Source organism: Leucoraja erinacea, chromosome 18 (genome assembly GCF_028641065.1).
Source record: "Leucoraja erinacea ecotype New England chromosome 18, Leri_hhj_1, whole genome shotgun sequence".
Classification (NCBI taxonomy): Eukaryota; Metazoa; Chordata; class Chondrichthyes; order Rajiformes; family Rajidae; genus Leucoraja; species Leucoraja erinaceus.
This window is the reverse complement of record NC_073394.1, coordinates 872,156-898,352: the sequence shown is the minus strand read 5'-3', so window position 1 is coordinate 898,352 and position 26,197 is coordinate 872,156. Positions and strand designations below refer to the sequence as shown.

At 44.0% G+C, this 26,197-nt stretch overlaps 1 protein-coding gene across 2 annotated transcripts in view; it reads right to left on the bottom strand.

Annotated features, from left to right (window-relative positions):
• ckap5 (cytoskeleton associated protein 5) overlaps nt 1–22,690 on the bottom strand; it is a 63,441-nt gene extending 40,751 nt beyond the window's left edge. Inside the window, exons 1-10 of one of the 2 annotated variants that reach the window (XM_055649127.1) lie at nt 22,525–22,690; nt 15,628–15,712; nt 9,829–10,022; nt 8,643–8,849; nt 8,196–8,367; nt 7,205–7,334; nt 6,924–7,021; nt 6,092–6,205; nt 4,891–4,995; nt 3,477–3,566 (exon numbers count right to left, since the gene is read on the bottom strand). In XM_055649127.1, coding sequence (XP_055505102.1) covers nt 3,477–3,566; nt 4,891–4,995; nt 6,092–6,205; nt 6,924–7,021; nt 7,205–7,334; nt 8,196–8,367; nt 8,643–8,849; nt 9,829–10,022; nt 15,628–15,684 — 1,167 coding nt within the window. In that variant the 5' untranslated portion in view covers nt 15,685–15,712; nt 22,525–22,690. The remainder of the gene's footprint in view (nt 1–3,476; nt 3,567–4,890; nt 4,996–6,091; nt 6,206–6,923; nt 7,022–7,204; nt 7,335–8,195; nt 8,368–8,642; nt 8,850–9,828; nt 10,023–15,627; nt 15,713–22,524) is intronic. The other variant, XM_055649126.1, reaches the window with a different exon arrangement.
• Nucleotides 22,691–26,197: the final 3,507 nt, after the last annotated feature.

The window sequence follows — 26,197 nt, the reverse complement described above, 5'->3', positions numbered from 1 at the left end:
TTCCTTTGGCCTGCCAGTCCTTTTGCAATTAGTAAGCTCACTAGTGGCCTTTCTTCTTAATGATGTTCCAAACAGTTGATTTTGGTAAGTCTAAGGTTTGGCTGATGTCTCTCACAGTTTTATTCTCGTTTCTCAGTCTCATAATGGCTTATTTGACTTCCATTGGCACAAATTTGGTCCTCATGTTGATAAACAGCAATAAACATTTCCAAAGGTGATGGAAAGACTGGAGGAAAGACTAAATGCTGAGAGTTCTCTTATACATACATTAAGGAGGAAATTAAACACACTTGAGCAATTACAAACACCTATGTGCCCCAAACATTATGGTGCCCCGAAATGGGGGGGCTACGTATAAACACTGCTCTAATTGTATAAATGTATAAATATAGCCTTTATTAAAATATGAGAATGTGCACTTTATGTGATTTTTTTCTATTACAAATCTCAAATTGTGGAGTACAGAGGCAATGATGGGTCTTTGTCCCAAACACTGTACAATATAAGACTTTATCCCAAGAGGAATGTAGAGGAACCAACGAGAGAGCAGGCTATTTTAGACTGGGTATTGAGTAATGAGGAAGGGTTAGTTAGCAATCTTGTTGTACGTGCCCCCTTGGGCAAGAGTGACCATAATATGGTTGAGTTCTTCATTAGGATGGAGAGTGACATTGTTAATTCAGAAACAATGGTTCTGAACTTAAAGAAAGGTAACTTTGAGGGTATGAGACGTGAATTGGCCAAGATTGACTGGCAATTAATTCTAAAAGGGTTGACGGTGGATATGCAATGGAAGACATTTAAAGACTGCATGGATGAACTACAAAAATTGTTCATACCAGTTTGGCAAAAGAATAAATCAGGGAAGGTAGTACATCCATGGATAACAAGGGAAATCAGGGATAGTATCAAAGCGAAGGATGATGCGTACAAATTAGCCAGAAAAAGCAGCATACCGGAGGACTGGGAGAAATTCAAAGACCAGCAGAGGAGGACAAAGGGCTTAATTAGGAAAGGGAAAATAGATTATGAAAGAAAACTGGCAGGGAACATAAAAACTGACTGCAAAAGTTTTTATAGATATGTGAAAAGAAAGAGATTAGTTAAAACAAATGTAGGTCCCTTGCAGTCAGAAACAGGCGAGTTGATCATGGGGAACAAGGATATGGCGGACCAATTGAATAACTACTTTGGTTCCGTCTTCACTAAGGAAGACATAAATAATTTGCCGGAAATAGCAGGGGACCGCAGGTCAAAGGAGTTTGAGGAATTGAGTGAAATCCAGGTTAGCCGGGAAGTGGTGTTGGGTAAATTGAATGGATTAAAGGCCGATAAATCCCCAGGGCCAGATAGGCTGCATCCCAGAGTACTTAAGGAAGTAGCTCCAGAAATAGTGGATGCATTAGTAATAATCTTTCAAAACTCTTTAGATTCTGGAGTAGTTCCTGAAGATTGGCGGGTAGCAAACGTAACCCCACTTTTTAAGAAGGGAGGGAGAGAGAAAAATAGGGAATTACAGACCAGTTAGTCTAACATCGGTAGTGGGGAAACTGCTGGAGTCAGTTATTAAAGATGGGATAGCAGCACATTTGGAAAGTGGTGAAATCATTGGACAAAGTCAGCATGGATTTACGAAAGGTAAATCATGTCTGACGAATCTTATAGAATTTTTTGAGGATGTAACTAGTAGCGTGGATAGGGGAGGGAGAACCAGTGGATGTGGTGTATCTGGACTTCCAGAAGGCTTTCGACAAGGTCCCACATAAGAGATTAGTATACAAACTTAAAGCACACGGCATTGGGGGTTCAGTATTGATGTGGATAGAGAACTGGCTGGCAAACAGGAAGCAAAGAGTAGGAGTAAACGGGTCCTTTTCACAATGGCAGGCAGTGACTAGTGGGGTACCGCAAGGCTCAGTGCTGGGACCCCAGCTATTTACAATATATATTAATGATCTGGATGAGGGAATTGAAGGCAATATCTCCAAGTCTGCGGATGACACTAAGCGGGGGGGCAGTGTTAGCTGTGAGGAGGATGCTAGGAGACTGCAAGGTGACTTGGATAGGCTGGGTGAGTGGGCAAATGTTTGGCAGATGCAGTATAATGTGGATAAATGTGAGGTTATCCATTTTGGTGGCAAAAACGGGAAAGCAGACTATTATCTAAATGGTGGCCGATTGGGAAAGGGGGAGATGCAGCGAGACCTGGGTGTCATGGTACACCAGTCATTGAAGGTAGGCATGCAGGTGCAGCCGGCAGTAAAGAAAGCGAATGGTATGTTAGCTTTCATTGCAAAATGATTTGAGTATAGGAGCAGGGAGGTTCTACTGCAGTTGTACAGGGTCTTGGTGAGACCACACCTGGAGTATTGCGTACAGTTTTGGTCTCCAAATCTGAGGAAGAACATTATTGCCATAGAGGGAGTGCAGAGACGGTTCACCAGACTGATTCCTGGGATGTCAGGACTGTCTTATGAAGAAAGACTGGATAGACTTGGTTTATACTCTCTCGAATTTAGGAGATTGAGAGGGGATCTTATAGAAACTTACAAAATTCTTAAGGGGTTGGACAGGCTAGATGCAGGAAGATTGTTCCCGATGTTAGGGAAGTCCAGGACAAGGGGTCACAGCTTAAGGATAAGGGAGAAATCCTTTAAAACCGAGATGAGAAGAACTTTTATCACACAGAGAGTGGTGAATCTCTGGAACTCTCTGCCACAGAGGGTAGTTGAGGCCAGTTCATTGGCTATATTTAAGAGGGAGTTAGATGTGGCCCTTGTGGCTAAGGGGATCAGGGGGTATGGAGAGAAGGCAGGTACGGGATACTGAGCTGGATGATCAGCCATGATCATATTGAATGGCGGTGCAGGCTCGAAGGGCTGAATGGCCTACTCCTGCACCTAATTTCTATGTTTCTATGTTAAGAGGGAAATTGATCTGCCAACAGTAATAAAAGCACAAAATACATGAAACATTAAATTAAAGTGATGAGTGGAAAGGATTGGGGATGTGCAAAGAGTGGGAAGGGGAATCAGTCTCGGTCTACGCCACAACATAAGGGGAAGGAGTTGTACAGTTTGATAGCCACAGGCAAGAAACATAAAAAGACATCCTGGATGCAAAGTAAAAGTGTATCTACAGAAATCTGAATGCATGATTATATTTTGCTACAGGAGAGGAACAGTGGCAAATTCAAAGTTTCCATGGTTGCAATCATTGCATCAGCAAAGATTCACATGCACTGATACAGGTTAAAGGGCCTGTCCCACTTGGGCGTAATTTACGCGACATCATTTACGTGTCACGACGCAAGTCTACAGTTCAAGTAACGTGGACTCAAAGTAAAATTTTCTCTTGTGGAAATACACAATCTAGGACCAGTACCATCATTAGCCAAAATGTGACAGCTATATGCAAACAACCGACAACTATTAACATATCAACACATTCTTTAGAAGTGTGAATGTTGAACTTACTGTAAGAAAAACTGCATCAATGGCTTCTTGCAAAGCTTGAACTACTAGAGGTTTTTTCTCTTTAAACTTTTCCAATAGTGTTGGCATCACCTGAAAGATTAAACCCATTGATGAACAATTGTGGGAGACATTAAACATGGAATTATAGCATTTAAAAAATGCACATTACAATTCAAAACTATATTCGCAATTGATCAATGCGACAACCAGTGAAGGTGATACAGATACAGGCAGATGTCATGTTGGCCTGTGGAATAGGTGAAAAATATTTGCGGTTTTGGTTGATTAGAAGTCCTAATCTTAATTGAAAAAAAGGAGATCTAAATGGATGTTAAAAGAAGCCATGGCATTACATAAAAGGCAGTAATCATCTTGGATCCTCAACACAAAGTTTCTCCAAATTTCATTTCACGCTACTCAGAATTACAAATTCTATTTGAGAAGCAGTCTATATGTCTATATTCGGAGTGGCGGCGCGGCTCTGGCTGCAGCGGCTTACCGGCAGTCCCGTTGTTTTGTGTTTTTTATGTTGTTTATTTTGTTTTGGTTAGTCTAGTTTTTTGGTTTTAGTTTGTGTTTTTGGGGGGGGGGTTGAAACGGGGTTTGCAGTCTCTCCCTGCGGGGGAATATGACCTTTTTGCCGTATTCCCCTTCTCTGCCTCCGTCTCCGATGAGGCCTAATGGACCTGACGACCTCGAGGCTCCGGAGGCAGAGCCCGCCAGGACTCGCTCTGAGCTCGCTCCCGTGAGGGTGGTCCGGCTCAGGGCTGGAAGAGGTTGAGACGCTCCCGTGAGGGCGGCCAGCCCAAGGGTGGAACGAAACTCCAGTCGGAACGGCCGAGCTCGGGGAGGTGCGGCGCTGGCAGCCCGAGGGAGGTTCGGCGCCCAAGTCGGGGCAGCCCAGCCCGGGGAAGAAGCGACGCCCAAGTCGGGGCGGCCCGGTCCGGGGGAGGTTCGGCACCCATGTCGGGGCGGCCCAGCCCGAGGCTGAAGACGGTGCGGTACTCACGTGAGGGTGGCTGGGACGGTGTTCTGGCGGTGGTGGCCTGCGTCCGGGGTCCGGCCGCGGGCCAGCGGCTGCGTCTGCAGAACTGGTGGGCGGCAGCTTCAACCACCCCGGGCCGCGGTGTTTGAGCCGCGGGACTGTTTTTAACATCGCCCGGGGGGGTATCGCCCCAGCGCAGAGGGAGAAGAGGAGGGAAGAGACTGCAGACCTAAGACTTTTGCCTCCATCACAGTGAGAAGATGCTGGGTGGACTCACTGTGGTGGATGTTAATATGTGTTTACTACAATACATATTGTATTGTATGTATGACTGCTGCAATTTCGTTCAGACTTCAGTCTGAATGACAATAACAGGCAATCTAATCTAAAAATGTGCATCATATATTTGCACCAATCCTAAACACTTACATGTCCAGCATAGGTTTGGAACTTTTTCCTTAACCCAGCAGCTAGGCCAGCGAGACACTTTGCACCCAATGCGACAAGCAGCACGTTAGAGTCTTTTCCAATGACCTAGAGTGGAGATCAAAAAGATGATTTCAAAATTCAGATCTGGCAATCTGAAATAAAAACAAGGTTGAAGATGTTCAAAAGCATCTGCAAAGAGAAATGTTAACGTTTCAGATGGACCACCTTTCCACCATAGTATGGATCGGATCAGTGGACAAGACATCGCTGAAGGATCATTGTGACCTTACGAATGTTAGCATTATTTGTGACCAATCAACTAAAATGTGTACTTGGCAGAAATATACAGCAGTGCTATGAAAAGGCATAGGAACACTGTATCCAGCGTCTTTGCCAACTTGGTCAAAGTCTACTTTGGAGTCCCCAATATAAAATGCAATCTACTTAGTTTGACTCAACTGGTCGAGGTATATCAAGCAATAAAGATGCAATCTAGTTTTGTGGTCCAGTACAATTGTGAGGAAGTGCTACACAAGCAAAAATCGGCAAAGGATTTTTCACAAGCAACAGTAAACCAATAGACTTATCCTTTGCCCTTGGGTGGATGTAAAGGATTCCTAGGTACCATTATAACATGTTCAGTAGTTATTCCACAATATTCCATGCAGTATTTATTCCTCATTCTACATTTACTTAGAGATCCTTATCAAAAGCCATAAAGCATAACTACATTCCCTCTAAGAAAGGGTCATCTTAATAAGAAAAATTGCAAAGCCAAAAGAAATTTAAAAACAAAACTGATGTGGCAAAATTTGAAACTAAAGCCAAAATATTATGTGCAGGAAAAAAGCAACCTCTTTCATAAAACACAAGACAATCAATTTTTACACTTATGATTGATTATATAACCATATAACAATTACAGCATGGAAACAGGACATCTCGGCCCTACAAGATTATAATTGAAATAGAATAGATTGTGCTGCATCGCTCAACATCACTTGAAATCCAGTGCTCACAATCCTATTTCTTCTTCCCCAAAAACCCAGCACGAGTGAAAAGGAGTTTCAAGGGCCAAAAATCTAGTTTATATTCTTGCACAAATTCTTCAATTGGGGTATTTGCACTAAAGAAACAATACAGTACAGATCAGCAGCGTTTACAATTAAGCACGCTGGTGAAAAAGCAAGTATATATTTACCCTTTTAAGTGCTCTCACAACATCAGAATAATCTCCTGATTCTAGTCTGGGATTTTTTACAAGCAGCTCAAGGGCTTCCAGCGCTTCTTTGCGCTCCTGCCATTTTTTGGCTTCCTATATTAAGAGAAAAATTAGGTTAGTTTGATCAACACATCAGATCTAATGACAACCAATCATTGCCAGATTATTCTTAAACTTTTGCCAAATTAAATCCCTACTTGAGATTATTGGTCAAAACAATGCTGACATTAAATATCTTTTAAAAAAAAACTTCAATGTGAACACAAAGCATATTGCTTGTTGTTTTGAAGCAATTTACCTCAACCACGATGCCAATTGAAACAAGTTCAATCTGACCAATTTCAGAGAAGTATTTAAGCCAATATCTTGCCAAACATGACCCATTTACACCAGATCTACCATATAACATGACAATTTACAAAGTGAACAAAAAAAAGTAGCCCCTATTTTTCTGCATCCGCAATTTGAACTGCAGACCATAGACTGAAGCTTTCACTCCTTCGTAAAACTACATCCAGGTTCAAATAAGTCTCCCTTCAGCAGCTACGACAGTCATTATAATTTTCAAAATACACGAATGAAAGATAAAATCCTAACAAGAAATAAAAGCATCAATCCTACCCAAAGTAAACCTTAAATATTTCAGTTCAAGTTAGTTTATTATTGCATTCAAACTACGACATTGATTTAAAGTTGCAAAAAATGCAGTTTTTACATGAAAACTGGACATTAAATAGAATTCCTTCATTTAATCTCAACCAAAACAAAGTGTTCCAAATATGCAAGATTACAGTAATTTAAACACACTTACAATTTTATCATAGAAATCTTTTGGAAGCTTTAAAAGAATCTCAACAGGTTCTAAGAGTTCATAAGCATCCACAACAGGAACATCATCTTCCTCATCATCTGCAAGAAGATCATAAGATACCTTCAATATGTTTGCCTTTAACATAAACAAAGTTGGCAGCCAATTTTCTTCCTGCTTCCATTTCTATGTTCTATCCATGGAAATTAACTGATGCGAAACAAGTTTAAAAATCAAACTGTGTATTTACACTGTGTTTTTTAGAATCAATGTACTTTACTGACCCCCTTCTTCATCGCCTGTTGCTTGATGCTGCTCAAACTTGGCTTTGAGATCTTGTTGAGAGCGCAGAAACCTAGTTTGTTTGGGGGCCGAGGTTGGCAATTTAACCCATTCCTCTTCAAGTTCTTTCAACTAAGAGAAAAATAAGAGACCAAATAATTATTACTTAACAGTTAGGAAACATGATCAAAGGTCAAAGGTATCAAAGGTATTTTATTGGTCACATTCACATACACCGAGGTGTAATGAAGTGAAATGCTTTTTGCCATTTTGCAGCACACAAAGAAAGAATACAGACATAACACCAATGAGAGTCTTAAACACAAAGAACATCCCCCCACAATGGCTCCCACCATGAGGGAAGGCACAAAGTCCAGTCCCCAACCCCAGTTCACCCATAGTCGGGCCTATTGAGGCCTCCACAGTTGCCTCTATGGAGGCCCGATGTTCCTGGCCGTTCTCGCTGGGTGGTGGTGCTCCGACATAGGGAGAGCCCTCACAGTGGCATGGGAACCCTGGAACGGCCGCCTCCGTACTGGAGGCCGCAGCTTCCGAAGCCGACAAGGCCGCGCCGGTTGGAGCTCCACAACTGGCGATCTCGTCGCGAGATCCCAGGCTCCCGGTGTAAAGTTCGGCGCCGCCACCCGCAGCTGGCCACTCCACAGTCCCGCAGCTCCGCGATGTTTTATCCGGCAGTCTCAGCTCACCGGAGCTCCAGCGCGGCGACCCAGGCAAGGCATCGCCCGCTCCACGATAGCGCTCCAGCGCTGTGCCGCCGCTGAAGTCGAGGGTCTGGCCGCTCCAGGCCTGCTGGTAGGCCGCGAGGACGGGTCGAAGCTTCAGCCCGGAGAAAAGCTGCCTCTCCGACCAGGTAGGGACCCTGAAAGGCAGTTTCCCCCCACACCCCCCCGCCCCCTCAAATCAAGCTAGACCTGCACTTGCCCACAGTGATGCAGCAATATCAATTAATAAACATGTATAAATGTACCATACCTGCACAGAATTAATATTTTGCAATGGTGGACGCAAGGCATCACGAATCCATTTATATACTTCCACTGCCAATAATTTGGCCTCATCTCGAACTGCTTTTTCGCGCGATTCAAATAATTTTGGCAACACCTTGACAATTGGCTTGAGTTGAACTATTTTTGAACCAAATTCACTAGAAAGAATAGTTAATTCTTGTTAGTTGTCAATGAACTTGATCAGCATTAAAAATGCAGTGATGCGTTTACTAAGGATATTTTAACACAGCATTCCAAAATTGAATCAGGCAGAACATGATTTTTTTTTTCAAGGTTCAAGGTACAAACTTCATCAGAAAGCAAGCACTTGAATAATCAATTACTTTAAGGAAATCAGTTCACTTTTCTTTGGGATAAAGCTTTCTAAACTAGCAAGATGTAATCTATAGATTATATGACATGCTATATTTACCCGAGGGCCTTCCTTAGGGTTTCGATGCAGGCGACAATAATCTTGGGATTTTTGTTGTCCAGTCCTTTAACCAGCTCCTCTTGCACAGGCTCAGTCTTCTCTATTTCCATGTACATAAGACATATTTCTATCCCCAACTCCTTGGCTCTGACTTTTGGTTGATTAAAGACCTTATTTACAACTCCAGATACCACTTCTCCAGCAGTTCTGAAATAAATAGCAATTAATTATTTAAAAAGTAGTGTAATAATTACATAGCCAAAACAGAAACATGAAGTACCATATCAGGTGCACATGAACAAATAAAATCTAAAACACAGACAAAACGATTCCCTAGTATATTTTCCTCAATTTATGTCAGGCCAAATAGTAACAATATGTACTGAATCATGCCCCAACAAATGATCTCAAATCAAGCTAGACCTGCACTTGCCCACAGTGAACAGTGCAGACAAAGTATAGCTTTATTTATAGTCGTAATGCTTGTATTTTGTTTGTAGTTGAACTGTGTTTAAACTTTTACATAGCTTTGACATTGGACAAAACTAAATAGGAAACATTTTTTTTATTTTTTTTTTTTTTTAAACTGAATATTTTCTACATTAGTTTGAAACAAATCATCGGTGACAAGAAGCTGCTGGTGCTGGAAATTTGAGCAAAAAGCAAAACGCTGGAAGACCTCAGCAAGCAGGCAGCATCCATGGAAGGAATGGACATATGACATTTCATGTTGAGATCCTTCTGGGACTGATGAGATAGGTGGGGTTAGGGGGGAGTGGGGAAAGAAAGATATCGGAGTCAGGGGATATGGGGAGAAAAAATATGAAAAGCGAGTTGACTATTTTGTGGAGCCACAATGTCATTCCCTCCACAGATGCTGCTCGACTCAGAGTTCCTCCACTGCATTGTTTTTAGCCACAAATCATTGTCTATAAGAATATAAAGTATTTTGTGAAATACATTTGCTATGCATTAATGAAAATCACATCTGATGCAAGTTTGTAGTCATGGTAATTAAATACTTAATTTCCAATTTCGCTACATTATGTAAAGATTCTAAAACAAACTTCAAAATTCACCCTTCCCCCCCCCCCCCCCCCCCAAATGCCACTCACACATTCTTAGCCTTGCCTTTACAGAATTCAAGCCATATATAGAAATAAAGTTACAATAGATTTTAACTTACTTTCCGGCCACATGAGCATTTTGTATGTAAACAAGTGCTGCTTCCAGTCCTTTCAGTTGAACTACTGCATTTGAATCGGTTACAAACTTTTTGATTAATCCCAAATGTTTTGACCATTCTGGGCTCTTTTCATCAGAAATCTTCTGAAATAGTTTTGCAGCTTCTTCATAGCCGTTCAGTCTAGCCTTCCACACCTGAAACATATTTGCTTTTCAGTCAACATCTAGGATGCTGCACCAATATTAACACATTGCACATCTTGCCATCCCACAACAACCACCTCATTACTCGCTTACACTCTGGGAATGTACCAGGTCCTTTACATATTTGTCTCGATATGAGACATCACTGTTGTTGTCTCTTCTCACTCAACGGCATAAAAGTGTTCTTACAACCCATTGGAAGGCACAAGTGTCAGAAAACAAAGCAATCAAGACAATGGCAACAATCTTCCCATCCCCTGGCAGTGGGACAGGGCCAAATGCATGGATATAAAAGATAACTTTACCATCAACAGTCTGCTCACTCCTGTATTGTGGGAATGTGGCTGGAAATAATCAAATACAATTAATGTTTAGGATGCTAACTGGGATACTAATCTGGCCCTGGTACCATCAAGTTTCTTTCATATGGTTAGAACTTCACTGTTCTGGCCATGTGTAGTTGATTCTATCAAGTTCCAGGCACATCTCTAGATCGTAGAAATGTTTTGAGACAAGTAGCAAGTCACATGCTGTCGTATCACCAGCCTCTGACCTCCTCTTGAATCTAAAGTATTTGTAGTTGGTCCAGTTTAGCACCCAATTAATAATGACCCCCCCCACCCCCCAAATGATGGCAGGGCAACATGCAGTGCTAACATGTGTGGATGCCAACAATAGGCAGTACTCTTGGGCGGCTTCAAATTCTGGCAATTGAATGTCAACCAAGTCTTGCCACATGTCTTCAGGCCTCGCCACAATAGGGTTGAACATTGTGCAATGAGCACATTCACACTTCCAAACTTATGATAGAATCTGTTACTGGTGAATCAACAGAAGATGGTTGGGAACTGAGCATTTCCTGGAGAACCTGTGCAAATTCCCGGGGTTAGGAAAATTAAGCGACAACCACAATCATTTTTCTTTGTACAACCAATGAAGCACTGCCACAAACCCATTGACCGAGACTCCTTGATACTGACTGCCTGAAAATCACAGGCAATCAATCACTATATCATGTATACATTTCTGCTGAGAAAGCAGACTACATATTATACACAAAATGTACCGTACTAATTTGTGCACACATCTTTTTAACACAGAGTTGTGAGTCTGTGGAATTCTCTGCCTCAAAGGGCTGAGGAGGCTGGTTTTCTGGATACTTCCAAGAGAGAGCTCGCTAGGGCTCTTAAAGATAGCGGAGTCAGGGGATATGGGGAGAAGCCAGGAACGGGGTACTGATTGGGGTTGATCAGCCATGATCACATTGAATGGCTGGCTTGAACGGCCGAATTGCCTATGCCTGCACTTATTGTCTAATTTCTCTGTACTCTATTACAACTGCTTTAATCTATACTTTAATTCATTCCCTTCAGCAGAGATCAGGTTTGTTGCTATAGGTATCTGCCAATGTCTATACTTACTTATGTATCCTGGTGATGCAAATAAACACATACTTCTGTAAGACCTGACGACTATTGTAAACATAAAACTTTTGTAGTTACCTTGTGCTGCCTGAACAAAAGAATTCATTATCAAGTCCTGGTTCTTTTCAAAGTTTGTCATCTCAACTTTTCCCATTCATTGCTGGTCACCCACAATGTTTTCACTACATTTATCAACATTATATTTGCAATCTCCAACTGTATAAATAGAACTTTGAATGATCACTCAATTCATCGTTCTAATACAACAATTGACAGTTTCATTTGCCAGCACAACTGCTCTCGTGCAATAGTTATGTTCTTCAAAAGCCATGTTATAGAAAACTCCATCTGATAAACAACTGCTAATGGGGGGGTCAGAGGTTAGAGAATTTCATACTTACGATTAACAGTAAGTCCCTCCCCCACACACAAAATTAGACTATTTCAAGTCAAGTCAAGTTTATTCGTCACATACACATACGAGATGTGCAGCGAAATGAAAAGTGGCAATGCTCGCGGACTTTGTGCAAAAAACAAACAAACAAACGACAAACAGAATGGAACAGAATCACATATTATTTTACATATTACATATTGTGGGAGGAAGGAAAAAGGAAAAAAAAACAGCAATTTTTGAAAAAACAGTAGAATGGTACAGTAAAGTTAGTCCCTGGTGAGGTAGGAGTTTACAGTCCTAATGGCCTCTGGGAAGAAACTCCTTCTCAACCTCTCCGTTCTCACAGCATGGCAACGGAGGCGTTTGCCTGACTGTAGCAGCTGGAACAGTCCGTAGCAGGGGTGGAAGGGGTCTCCCATGATTTTATTGGCTCTTGAGTTACATCTCTTGATGTATAGTTCCAGCAGAGGGGCGAGTGAAGTTCCCATAGTGCGTTCGGCCGAATGCACTACTCTCTGCAGAGCCTTCTGTCCTGGGCAGAGCAGTTCCCAAACCAAATTGTGATATTTCCAGACAAGATGCTTTCCAGAGCCGCTGAGTAGAAGCACTGGAGGATCCTCCGAGACACTCTGAATTTCCTCATTTGCCTGAGGTGGTAAAGGTGCTGTCTTGCCTTACTCACGAGTGCTGCAGCGTGTGATGTCCATGTCATATCCTCAGAGATGTGGACTCCCAGGTATTTAAAACAGCTCACACATTTATCCTCAATGGTGTGTACGTCCTCGGATGATGTGCCCTCCTAAAGTCCACGATCAACTCCTTGGTTTTTTTTGATGTTCAAGAGGAGGCTGTTGTCCCGACACCAGGACTTGATTTTTGTTACAGCTAAAAATACTTCATGCTGTACTTTGCATTAAGGTGTCATTGTAGAGGTGTCAAGAGAAGCAATTGCTTGTCAATGGCATGGCCACCGATATCAAGACGGACACACTTGAGACAAATGGCGTCTAATTACTGTGGTCACGTTCCTACCACACTGCTCCCTCCCAATAGACAATAGGTGCAGGAGTCGGCCATTCGGCCCTTCGAGCCAGCACCGCCATTTAATATGATCATGGCTGATCAACCAAAATCAGTACCCCATTCCTGCTTTCCCCACCATGTCCCTTGATTCCTTTAACCCCAAGAGCTAAATCTAACTCTCTTGAAAACATCCAGTGAATTGGCCTCCACTGCCTTCTGTGGCAGAAAATTCCACAGATTCACAACTCTGGGTGAAAAGGGTTTTCCTCATCTCAGTCCTAAATGCCCTACCGCTTATTCTTAAACTGTGACCCCCGATTCTGGACTCCCCCAACATCGGGAACATTTTTCCTGTATTTTGCCTGTCCTATCCCTTAAGAATTTTAAATACTTCTACAAGATCCCCTCTCATCCTTTTAAATCCCAGTGAATACAAGCCCAGTCGACCCATTCTTTCCTCATATGTCAGTCCTGCCATCCCGGGAATTAACCCGGTGAACCTACGCTGCTCTCCCTCAATAGCAAGAATGTCCTTCCTCAAATTAGGATACCAAAACGGCACACAATACTCCAGGTGTGGTCTCACCGGGGCCCAGTACAACAGTAGGACCTCCTTGCTGTTAAACTCAAATCTCTAATTATACAGGAGGCCATTCTGTGCATCAAGTCTACACAGGGTCAGGGTATACAATATTAGTCCTATTATACCTCTTTAATTCCACACACACCTTGTAACATATTCTCAGCTTTGATTCCTTATGTCATTAACCTACGCCAAAGGACAATTTATCCATATGTTTTTGGGATGCAAGACAGAACTGGAATAGCCGGGAGAAACTCTGCACCCGAAGCATAAATCAAACCCAGATCCTTGGAAGTGTGAGGCAGCAGCTTAACTTTGCACCATGTGCTGCACATGTAGATGTAGATTGCAATTTCTACAGACGTCCTCTGTTAGCTCTGATAGTATTCACAAGTCAGCTTTAAGTTGCAATATGATTTTATTTTCACATTTGGCGTTTTACAGCACCCTATTTCAGGATCTAGGCTGCTTGAGAAGACATGTTAACATGCCAATACTTTAATCATGTTTAATTAACATTTATCTTTAGTATTCCTACCTTTTAGGTTTCAGCTTGCTTAGCTTTCTAGAGCAAATGATTGAACTATTGACCCTCAAATTTTAAGTGACATAACTGCTACTTCCTCTGGCAGATCTTTCAGTATGCGCATCACATGCTTCACAATCACATCACATCATATACAATACAATACAATACAATACATCAATTCCATGAGGAAATAGGTTAGAATTTTTACCCTCTCGCCTTAAAACGATGCTCCATAGTCAGAGCTGCCAAGTAGTACGGATTTTCCGTATTTTGTACGGAAATGCGATAAGAATACGGATGTACAATTTTAAATACGGATTTTTTGTATAAATCGGCCCAACTTCCCATTTCATCTTGCTGCTTAAAAAATGCAGGATATAAAAACTGTAACTCTAAAAATTATAGCAGATTAAATCTATTAGTATTTTAAATTTCAAGATTTAGATGATTATTTTTGTAAGCTTTGATTTGCTTGTCCCGTTTAAAAGCGCAGTTTAGCGCGTGGGAATTTAAACAAAGAGTTGTCCATTACAGCTCTATGGGTTCTAAATATAGCCCTACCGGCTGGAGCGCTATGGGCTTTACACATAGCGCTAAGGCCACAGCGCTATGGGTCACAGACTGTTTGGGGAGGGAGGTAGAGAGGGAAAAGGAGAGAGATAGTGAGGGAATAAGAGAGAGAGGCTTCCAAAATGGCTTCTACATCATTATCTGATGCTAAAAGCAGGAAGCAGCCGTTCAAACAGCAGTATACAAAGGGATGGCAATGAATGCACTGTCAAGAAAAGTGCGTAGAAGACATGTCAATTGGTAGCAAAGTTATGCATTCTTGTACATGGGTACGACTGCAAATTTTTTTCAACATACTGATTTTCTCAGCAAAATACTGATTTTCAGGTACTAGAAAACTGAAATGCTCTGACAAAACTTGGCAGCTCTGCATAGTTTATACTCTCTCACCCAGAGGAAAACAGACTCTAGTTATTTACTCTATCTATCTATGCCCCTCAAATTGTGTACATCAATCTCATGCCAGAGCTTGAAAGAGTGATTTTCAGGAACAAAAACACTATGGTTAAAAGACCAGGTCAAAGATAGGAGTAAACCTCAAATGTTTCACCTCTCAACCTACATAGGACAGTAGAGTATCACAATACTCTAATTACCCAAATATGAGTGGGACCAAAGTTCTATCATCCATGGCAAAACTGCCCACTTCACCTCAAAGAGTTGCTCTTTCCTCAATTAACCATAGGAGTTCAGGGTGTACCAAAAACAAGATGGATTTCAGAATCTCAAAGGTTTCTTAAGTCTGCACGAATGAGGCAGGAAGCAGAAAATCATGTAATCGTGACTCCAAAACATAATTGTTATTCTTTCATGGCTCAGTCAAAATACACAATTTGATTCCCCTGAATTGGACTACTGCAAAGACAGCTTCAAAAAGACATCTCTAAAAATGGGTAAAGATGCACAAATTATAGACGCTGCTGCTTCCAAAGAATGTCGAGCAAAATCCAAGGTTCTACATCTTCAGTGATATTTTACATGGATTATATATCTCAAATCCAATAGGAACTTTAATTACTAATATTCAACATCAAAATCTGCTCAAATATATTCAAAAATCTTTTACATACCTTATGTTCACACTTTTGATCAATTGGCAATTTTATCCATTCTGATTCATCACCCATGACTATTGTGTATTGTGCTCACTGAAGCCTAGAGAAACAAACAAAAATTACTAGCCAGAAAAGAAATAGCCATATATATGTGAAGTACTTGACAATATTACAACCTGATCCCTGCACAAATCAGCTGCAAGGATGCACAAAAAATAAATTCCAATGCAGGTTTCCCGTTCCATGTCAGCACTATATACCTATACTGCTTAAGTCTGGTATATAGTGCTGACATGGAACACTGCTTAATCTTGATTTACTCAGAAGGGGCAGTGAGACTGCCCATGATCAAGTCACACAAAAGAATGGTAGAGGTAAGAATTGAATATGCACACAAATGGATATTGTACAAGATACATCTAAACAAAAACGCCAAGGATAACCTCAATACTCTTAATTTGAAAGTACAAGCATATGAAACTGAACCCCTTTAAACAAAGTTTTTTCATTCACATTAAAGACGAGCGTAAATTGCAGCAAAACGAACAGTAAAAACACATGCAAGTCATTCAATGTAGATTATTTCAATGCAAGTCATTCAATCCATATTGATTTAACTATCCAGAGGGAATCTCAGATCAGCCTACCAAGACCAAAGGTTGCACTGCTTTCTTAGGTTTTAGAAATCCTTCTCATTAATGGAAGTAGCAGCAAAAGCTAAATTCATAGCTTTTATTCATAAAAGAGTGAAAATCTTTGAAACACGGTGGCACAGCGGTAGAGTTGCTGCATTACAGCGAATGCAGCGCCAGAGATCAGGGTTCAATCTTGATTACAGGTGCTGTCTGTACGGAGTTTGTACGTTCTCCCCGTGACCTGCGTGAATTTTCTCCGAGATCTTCGATTTCCTCCCACACTCCAAAGACATACATTCCTTATTAGTTTTACTAAATGTGTAGTTTGGTAGCAAGCCAGGAACCACAGGTGTTGCATTACAAAAACTGTCCAGAGACAGCTCATTAACCACAATGAATTTTGCCAACTTACTTTGGTAACTGGATTAACATTGCTTTGTTTCCGCCTAGTTCCTAAGAGCAAACAAACTAACATTTTTTTCATATAATTCCTCATCTAAGCAAAAATAAAGTAAAAGTCATATTGACATATAGCATAGACCCTTTGGCCCAGCTTTGGCTGACCAAGAAATCTACTCAAGTTAGTCCTATTTGTACACACCCCAGTTGCAAGGAGGACTTTCCTCTAGTTCCAGGGCTCAGAATAAGATTTTCCTTGCAACTCGGCTTCACTGTGACCTTTCTTTTTTCTAGGCTTGGACTATTTAATCTCTATTCAAGCAGCAAATTCACCATCCCCAAATCCAGTTGAACATCAAAAAAACGAAGGAGCCGATCATGGACTTTAGGAGGGCACATCATCCGAGGACGTACACTCCATTGAGTATAAATGGGGATCCTGTGGATAGGGTGAACTGTTTTAAATATCTGGGAGTCCACACCTCTGAGGATATGACATGGTCATCACACGCCTCAGCACTGGTGAGTAAGGCAAGGCAGCGCCTTTACCACCTCAGGCAATTGAGGAAATTCAGAGTGTCTACAAGGATCCTCCAGTGCTTCTATGCAGCGGCGGTGGAAAGCATCTTGTCCGGGAACATTACCATCTGGTTTGGGAATTGCTCTGCAAGGACAAGAAGGCTCTGCAGAGAGTAGTGCGTTCGGCCGAACGCACTATGGGAACTTCACTCACCCCCCTGCAGGAACTATACAACAGGAGGTGCAACTCCAGAGCAATCAAAATCATGAGAGACCTCTTCCACCCCTGTAACGGACTGTTCCAGCCGCTACGGTCAGGCAAACGCCTCCGTTGCCATGCAGTGAGAACGGAGAGGTTGAGAAGGAGTTTCTTCCCAGAGGCAATTCGGACTGTAAACGCCCATCTCACCAGGGACTAACTCTACAGAACGTTTTTTCCTTCTATTATTTATTATGTAAAAGAATATGTGTGTTATGATTGTGTTTATAATTTGTTTGGTTGTTTTGTTGTTTGTCTTTTGCACAAAAGTCCGCGAGCATTGCCACTTTCATTTCACTGCACATCTCGTATGTGTATGTGACAAATAAACTTGACTTGACAGTTAAGTTCTGCACTTCCCCATAAGCGGGTGTATCTGTTTTACTGAAAGATGATCAAAATTGCATATAGTGCACATTATTCTCACTAAAGCCTTATTTAATTGCAATAAAATATCACTATTCCTCGTCTCAGAACTTCTTACAAGATGCGCCTTCTGTATTTCATGCTTCACCCGGATGGTAGCTTTTGGAAATTTGGACTAAACTAAACCTAGGTCCCTTGGAACATCAGGATTATCTAAATGCACATCTCCAATCTGATTCACCTACTTTTGGGGAAGTGCAGAACAAATTCACGTCCTGGGCCCAGCATATTGAGGCAATCACAAAAAGCTCATCACAAGGATATTGCATTTGTCTAGAGTTTATTTTTGAGATGGAAACAGGTCCCCTGGCCTATGTCGAGCATCAATCACCCGTTCACACTAGTTCTATGTTATCCCACTTTCTCATCCACTCACTGCACAGGGGGAGGTTTACAGCAGCCATTTAACCTACAAACCTGCAAGTCTTTGGGAAGTGGGAGGAAACCAGAGCACCTGGAGGAAACCGGATGTAGTGAATATCTACAGATATAGAACATGCTGACTGGTTGCATCACAACCTAGTTCAGTAACTCAACAACCAGGAATGAAGGTTGCTGAAAGTAATACATTGCCCAGCAACGAAATGGAACTGCAGAAGGCACTGCCTCAAAAAGGACCACTCGTAATCAAAGACCAACATCACCCTGGCCATGCTCTCATCTCGCTACTACTGATGGAAAGGTGGTACAGGAGCCTGAAAACTGATCTCCTGCTCAACAACTATTAAGCTCTTGAACTCTGCAATACACCAACCACAACCCTAACTTGGCAACTATGATCTACTAGGGACTTTGTTTTGGTTAAAACCATGGATTTTGGATTCACACTATCCATGGTCAGGTTATCTAATATTACTAATTATTAATTCACTGTATTCATGATTATGGTATTTGTGAGTTTCTGCATCAATAGGCCCATAAAGTGGCAGCAAAGAAAAATTACATTGTTCTGCTGCCGTTGCATACGACAATTAAACATATTTTTTTAAAATGTTTTGTTTGTGGGACCGGTGCATAACTTATATTTATATTGCATCTGCCATATTCCTGCCCACTCACTGCTTGGCAAGAGCATTGTGTTCCAGTCATCATACTCAGAAAATATCCAAACTCACTTTCCCCAATTAATTCAGGTGAAAATTTAGTAGCTGCTCAACATTATGTGCAAATGTCTCAGGATATCTGCCGCTCCTTCCCTCAAGTCGACAATCAGCTCAACGTCAGCAAGACGAAGGAGGGCAAGATTGTCACTCCTGGTATCAGGACAACAATGTTTGTGCATCTTCCTGCTCTTGCTCAGAATTGGAATGTTTTATCAACCTTATTCCTAAATTATCTTTCCAACATAGAATGGGTACAATCAGACCTGTACGCTGACTTGTCATTACAAATTACATGTCCAACAATGGTGGCATAGTTGACGTATTTAAAGATGGCATTGGAACTCTTATTCAGCTAGTCATGGGTATAGTTTGAGTAGACCAGGGGACCTGAGCACACAGCCCCAAGGTGCTCCTGTGCTGATGGTTAGGGGTGGAAATGTTGCCAGTTCCCATTGTCTGTGGTCTGCTGATGAGGATGTCATGGGTCCAGTTACATAGGGATGAGCAGAGACCAGTTCTCCAAGTCTGATAAGTTTGGAGGTGATGATGGTGTTGAACGTCGAGCTGTAGTCAATGAACAGCCTGACATACATATTCTTATTGCCCAAGTAGTCCAGTAAAAGGTGGAGTGCCCGATTGCACCCCCCATTGATCTATTGTGGCAGTAGGCAAATTGTAGTGTGCCCCAAATGGGAGTTGATATGCATCATAAGTAACCTCTCAAAACACTTCATCACCATTTATGTTAGTGCCACAGGCCAGTACACAAACGCATACCAATTTACTCTATTTGGTATTAATAACCTCCTCCTCATCGAAGGGGTCAACACGAGGCAAGCTCTCATTTTGCTCCTACCATTAGGAAGATGGTACAGGGAGGTTTCACGGCAGTCGGGTCACGAACCATGACCCGTACTGTTGCTATGCTACTCCAAATGGATTACACGCGATGAACTGCAGGTAGGCACTTACCATTGTTTCCAGCGTAGCGGGCCCGTTAAAAACCGCTGAAATTGTCAATTTTTGCGCTGTAAATAATTATGGAAATTGGGATAAGTGTGTGAGACATTTAGCATACTTCACAATTCCAAAAGTGAGGAGAAATGACGGTAGATAGAAGCGAGAGCTGAAGGGGACAACAACAGCCAGAGTGCTTGGCGAACATTGGCCATTTGCTCACTGCATTTCATCAACAGTAAGGCATTATTTGCGTTTTTTCTTGATTCCTTTGGCATCTAAAAAGTTTCAGAAGTGATAAATCTGGCTGTAATTTTTTTTAAATCGCCCATGGTTCTCGTGGGTTTTTACATACAAAATGAAAACGCACCTGAAGAAAAATTTACAGCCAGATTTATCACTTCTGAGAATTTTTAGATACCAATGGAATCAATAAAAAACACAAATAATGCCTTACTTGATGAAATGCAGTGAGCAAACGCAATAATTCCCAATATTTTCAATGTTTACCAAGCACTTTAGCTGCTGTAGTCCCTTCAGTTCTCACATCTCTATACTTTCATTTTGCTTCAGGTTTGGAATTCTAAAGTTGGGTACACGTCTCTCACTTACCCAGACTCACACAAATTTTTTCAGCGCAAAAAGTCACCATTTTGGCGATTTTTAACAGGTAGGAAAGTACGCGTTTCTAGCATTAATAACATATACCGGAAATGACGGATGTCTTCCAGTTGGATGTAGCGGCTCTGTGCGTCGAGCCCTCTGACCCATTGACCTTTCGTGCAACCCCCCTGCAGGTGCATGGAAACCATGACCACCAGGTTCAAGAGCAGCCCCTCGCCCCCCAACAACTATCAGACTATTGAACACCACACACTAACCTTATCAACTATGGACTGTCTTTGGTTGCACCTGGTTGGCTTAGGTTTTTGCACTAGTATTGTTCTTGATTTTTTCCCCCTGATGTTATATAATCTGTGTATATTGCATTTACAAGCCTGTTAAGCCGCTGTAAGAATTTCACTGTTCTGTTGTCAATACATAGGACAATTAAACATCTGTGACACTCTACAGCATCATTATCCAAACTAAACTAAAATGGAAACCAAATGCAAGTCTTTGGAATTTACTCAAGTCAGAATTATACTGGGAGTTATTTAAAATCCATTGCTATCGTCGCATCATTTTCACGTCGCCTAATGGTCAGTCGACGAGGCAAATCATTGCTCTCTTTCGTGGGACGTGTGGCCAGAAATACTCGATTACATTTTATTTTGCTAACGGCTGAATGCAAATAGATCATTGCGTTTACAAGTGCAGAAACCGCGTGACTCGCGGCAGGCTCACAGCGACACAGACGCGGATGGGATTTCATCGAGGTGTTTTCAAATAATAACACAGCCAGGCCGCGGCCTACAATACGGTACGCAGCCCTCGCTCATGAAGCACATAGAAAATAGGTGCAGGAGTAGGCCATTCGGCCCTGCACCGCCATTCAATATGATCATGGCTGATCATCCAACTCTGTATCCTGTTCCTGCCTTCTCTCCATACCCCTTGATCCCTTTAGCCACATCTAACTCCCTCTTAAATATAGCCAATGAAGGTAGTTGAGGCCAATTCATTGGCTATATTTAAGAGGGAGTTAGATGTGGCCCTTGTGGCTAAATGGATCAGGGGGTATGGAGAGAAGGCAGGTACAGGATACCGAGTTGGATGATCAGCCACGATCATATTGAATGGCGGTGCAGGCTCGAAGGGCCGAATGGCCTACTCCTGCACCCATTTTCTATGTTCTATTTGTGATACTGAAAGTCGGCCGATACAATAAAACCCGGAGCAATTCACCTAATACATCACAAACAGAACACTGGAGCCTTGCCACAGATCTCCTCGCTTCCCACCCTGTCCTGACTTGATGCTGCAGACAGTCAAGAGGCCAAACGGGCCGGTTCCCCCCCCATACACACACACCGGCACCCGAGGTGTTAAAGGAGAAGCAGCCACAACGTCAGCTGACGGAACAACACCGTCCCGACCTCTAGGAGCTGCCACTCCCCCTGCCCCATCCCTCACGGTGGGAGAATGCGCGAGTGAGTGCATCCCCACCCCCCCCCCCCCCCCCCCCCCCCCCCCCCCAACAACTTCCTCATCATACTCTCTCCCACCATCTCCACAACCCCTCTTCTCACCCCCCTCCTCCCCCAGACCTACAGATCCCCATCCACCTCTCCCTCCCCCTTTTTGGTTTCCTGGTCCTCCAAAATATTCCAAATGGTATTTAAACTGGAGGTGGGGGAGGGAGGACTTCAGGCAGAAACTAGGGGGCTGTGGGAGGAAAGAGCTACCTTAAATTTAGTTGAATCGGGTTGGGTAACTATGGTAGGGTGAAGACTAAGACTATTCCATGATTTAATTCCCCCATCCTCCTCACACCCCCAACCCCCCCCCCCCCCCCCCCCCTGCCCACCACCCCCCCCCCCCCCCCCCCATGAAACCTGGGGGTGCGGGGGTGTGGACTGTGGGTGGGCCGGGGGCTGAGGTCGGGACGGTGGCGGCGGCCCGGCCTTCATTGTGTTCACGGGCGGCTGCTGAGGAAGCAAAATGGACTCACCTTCACCGCGGGCCTTATGTAACGGCGCCGGGCCGGGCTGGTGCGGTGTGGAGCCGCCGCCGCCGCCGGTGTGTGTGTGTGCGCGGGTGGAGGCGCTTTCCCGTCACGGAGCCCCCGCCGGAAGGTGGTGATGATGGCGCCGCCGCCGCTGCTGCTGTTGTTATTACCGGGGCCTGGCGGGGTGATGGCGGTGATGATGGCCGCTGTTACCGGGGCCTGGCGAGGGTGTGCCGGCGGTGATGGCGCCGTTCCCGGGGCGTGGCTGTGGCGAGGCCGCTGTTACCGGGGCCGGGCTGTGGTGATGGCGCCGTTACCGGGGCCTGGCTGTGGTGATGGTGGTGATGGAGCTGTTACCGGCGCCTGGCTGTGGTGATGGCGCCGTTAACGGGGCCTGGTTGTGGTGATGGCGCCGTTACCGGGGCCTGGCTGTGGCGATGGCGCTGTTACCGGGGCCTGGCTGTGGTGATGGCGCCGTTACCGGGGCCTGGCTGTGGTGATGCCGCCGTTACCGGGGCCTGGCTGTGGTGATGGCGCCGTTACCGGGGCCTGGCTGTGGTGATGGCGCCGTTACCGGGGCCTGGCTGTGGTGATGGCGCCGTTACCGGGGCCTGGCTGTGGCTGTGGTGATGGCGCCGCCGTTGCTTCTGTTACCGGGGCCGTTGGTCGCGACCGTTGGTGCTGAAGCGCATTTGAAATCCCAGTCGCGCACCCCCGCATCAAGCCGCCCCCTGATTGGCCGCCGTCCGGCCTCCGTAACCCACCTCCTGATTGGTCGGATTTAAACCTGACCGGCCCGCCGCAGCCGTTGCTCCGGATTGACGTGCGGGTCAGCCAATGGGAGAGAGAGAGGGAGGGAGGGGGCGGGACATGGGTGGGCGTGAAGGACGGGACGTCGTCGACAAACCCGCTGTAACCACTGGACCCCGCACTGGACGGGCCACTGGCGCCACTGGACCGGCCACTGGCGCCACTGGACTGGCCACTGGCGGCACCACGACCGGCCACTGGCACCACTGGACCGGCCACTGGACTGGCCACTGGCGGCACCACGACCGGCCATTGGCACCACTGGACTGGCCACTGGCGGCACCACGACCGGTCACTGGCGCCACCACGACCGGCCACTGGCACCACTGGACTGGCCACTGGCGCCACCGGTCACTGGCACCACTGGACTGGCCACTGGCACCACTGGACTGGCCACTGGCGGCACCACGACCAGCCGGTCACTGGCACCACTGGACTGGCCACTGGCGGCACCACGGCCGGTCACTGGCACCACTGGACTGGCCACTGGCGGCACCACGGCTGGTCACTGGCACCACTGGACTGGCCACTGGCGGCACCACTGGACTGGCACCACTGGACTGGCACTGGCGGCACCACGGCTGGTCACTGGCACCACTACGACCAGCCACTGGCGCCACCACGACCAGCCACTGGCACCACTGGACTGGCCACTGGCGCCACCACGACCAGCCACTGGCGGCACCACTGGCACCGGCCACTGGCACCACTGGCGCCACCACGACCGGTCACTGGCACCACTGGACTGGCCACTGGCGGCACCACGACCGGTCACTGGCACCACTGGACCGGCCACTGGCGGCACCACGACCGGTCACTGGCGCCACCACGACCAGCCACTGGACCGGCCACTGGCGCCACCACGACCGGTCACTGGCACCACTGGACCGGCCACTGGCGGCACCACGACCGGCCCTTGTCACCACTAGACCGGCCACTGGCACCACTGGACGGGCCACTGGCGGCACCATGACCGGCCACTGGCGCCACCACGACCAGCCACTGGCACCACCGCGACCAGCCACTGGCACCACTGGACCGGCCACTGGCCAGGGCCGGTTTTAAGCCTATAGGACCAATTTTATCAAATTGGGCCCCGCACGTTACAGGGGGCAGTGACAGAGTTACCGTTTGAAGCCTTTTCTGTATTCTAAGAGGAATAAACCACTACTGAAAACGTGAAATGAAGAATGAGAAATGTTTATTCCAAAAATGGCTTGTGGGTGGAATAGCTGATTCTGAATATAATGATTATTTTTCGTGTTCCATGGATACTTATATAGGGTAGTTTTTACTTTTGGGGAACGCACCGCATTACCGTCGGCAAATCCTTCAGCCCGGCGCCGCCAAATCATTCCGCCCGGGTAAGTAGATCCGCGACATGTGGCCTAAATTAATGTTATATTATGAAAAGTGCAATCGCAGGTTAGGTTTGGTTTGGTTTGGTTTTGTTAGATGACTCAAAATTTATCTAGCGGTAGGTTTGGCTAGGAATCACCTGTTTGTAATGAATGTTTGTAATGAATGTAAACATAGCCTAGTGCAACTCCGAAGACCAAATAACAGTGGTTTCCTTATAAGATTTTGTATAATCACAGCAATTTTCAAGTATTTCGGCATAATACTTTAGAATTTATTACAGTAAATGCGTACAAAATCTTTACAAGGCGATTTCTCAAAACTTTGAAATTTTGGTAAAATAGTTCTTATAACTTTTTTTAATATTGAAGTTCTTTCCTTCTTTCATCGTTCAAACTTGCTTCCTTCTTTCCCCTTCTTCTTCTTTTTTCCTTCCTTCTTGTTAATACAATTTTTTTAAATTTCAGATTATTGTCATTGTTTGTCTTTTCTAAAAAAGATAATATAAAAAGGCCTTACATCATGGCAAGCACAAGTAGAGATCGAGACAAAGGGCGTAAATATTTAAGTGGCAACCAGAAATGAGCACTGGTCAAGGCTAAGGTAGCTGAAAATGAAAAACATAGAGGTGCTATCAAAAAATTCCTTGTCACTGCATCTTTGATGTGCCCATGTATTGAGGATGAAGAAAACAAAAACTATTCAGAAAATGATGATATAGCTTTGAGTCCAATTACAGTTGATAAATACAATGATGACATTGATAACAAATTAGAAAAGGATGACGCAGCTGTGAATCAAATTGAAGACGATCTCAATGCACCAGAAGACAGTGCCAAAGCAGAAAGCTTACTTATGACCGGAGAAAAACAAGACCAAACATCATGGAGTTTCTGGGAGTTACACCAAAGACTTTGTAGTGTATAGACAATTGACAAAGAGCGTGAAAGAATTGTCAATGAACATGCAAAGCACTGGCAGCAAGTATTCAAAAGGTTAGTAGCAATAGTGCAGTTTCTTGCTGAGAGAAATTTAGCATTTAGAGGAACAAAAGAAAATGTTAGTAATGAGAGTGTGCACAATGGAAACTTTTTAGGTCTTGTGGAGTTGCTTGGAAAGTTTGACCCTGTTCTTGATACACATTTGCGAAAAATCAAAACACACAAAATTCATAATCACTATTTAGGAAAAGATACTCAGAATGAACTACTAAACATCATGGCTACAGCTGTTTTGAATGAAATACTGAAACGTGTAAAAGCAGCTAAGTACTACACCATTATTTTAGACTGCACACCTGATATGAGTCACCAAGAACAAATGTCTCTAACGATCGGGTATGTGTCTGATGGTAACTTTGCTCCTTTGGGTGTTTATGAACATTTCATAAAGTTTATACAAGTTGAAAGTAGCACAGGAGAAGATTTATATAAAACATTATTAAACACACTGAAGGAATTAAATTTAGAAGTGCAAGACATTCGAGGCAAAGGCTATGACAACGGTA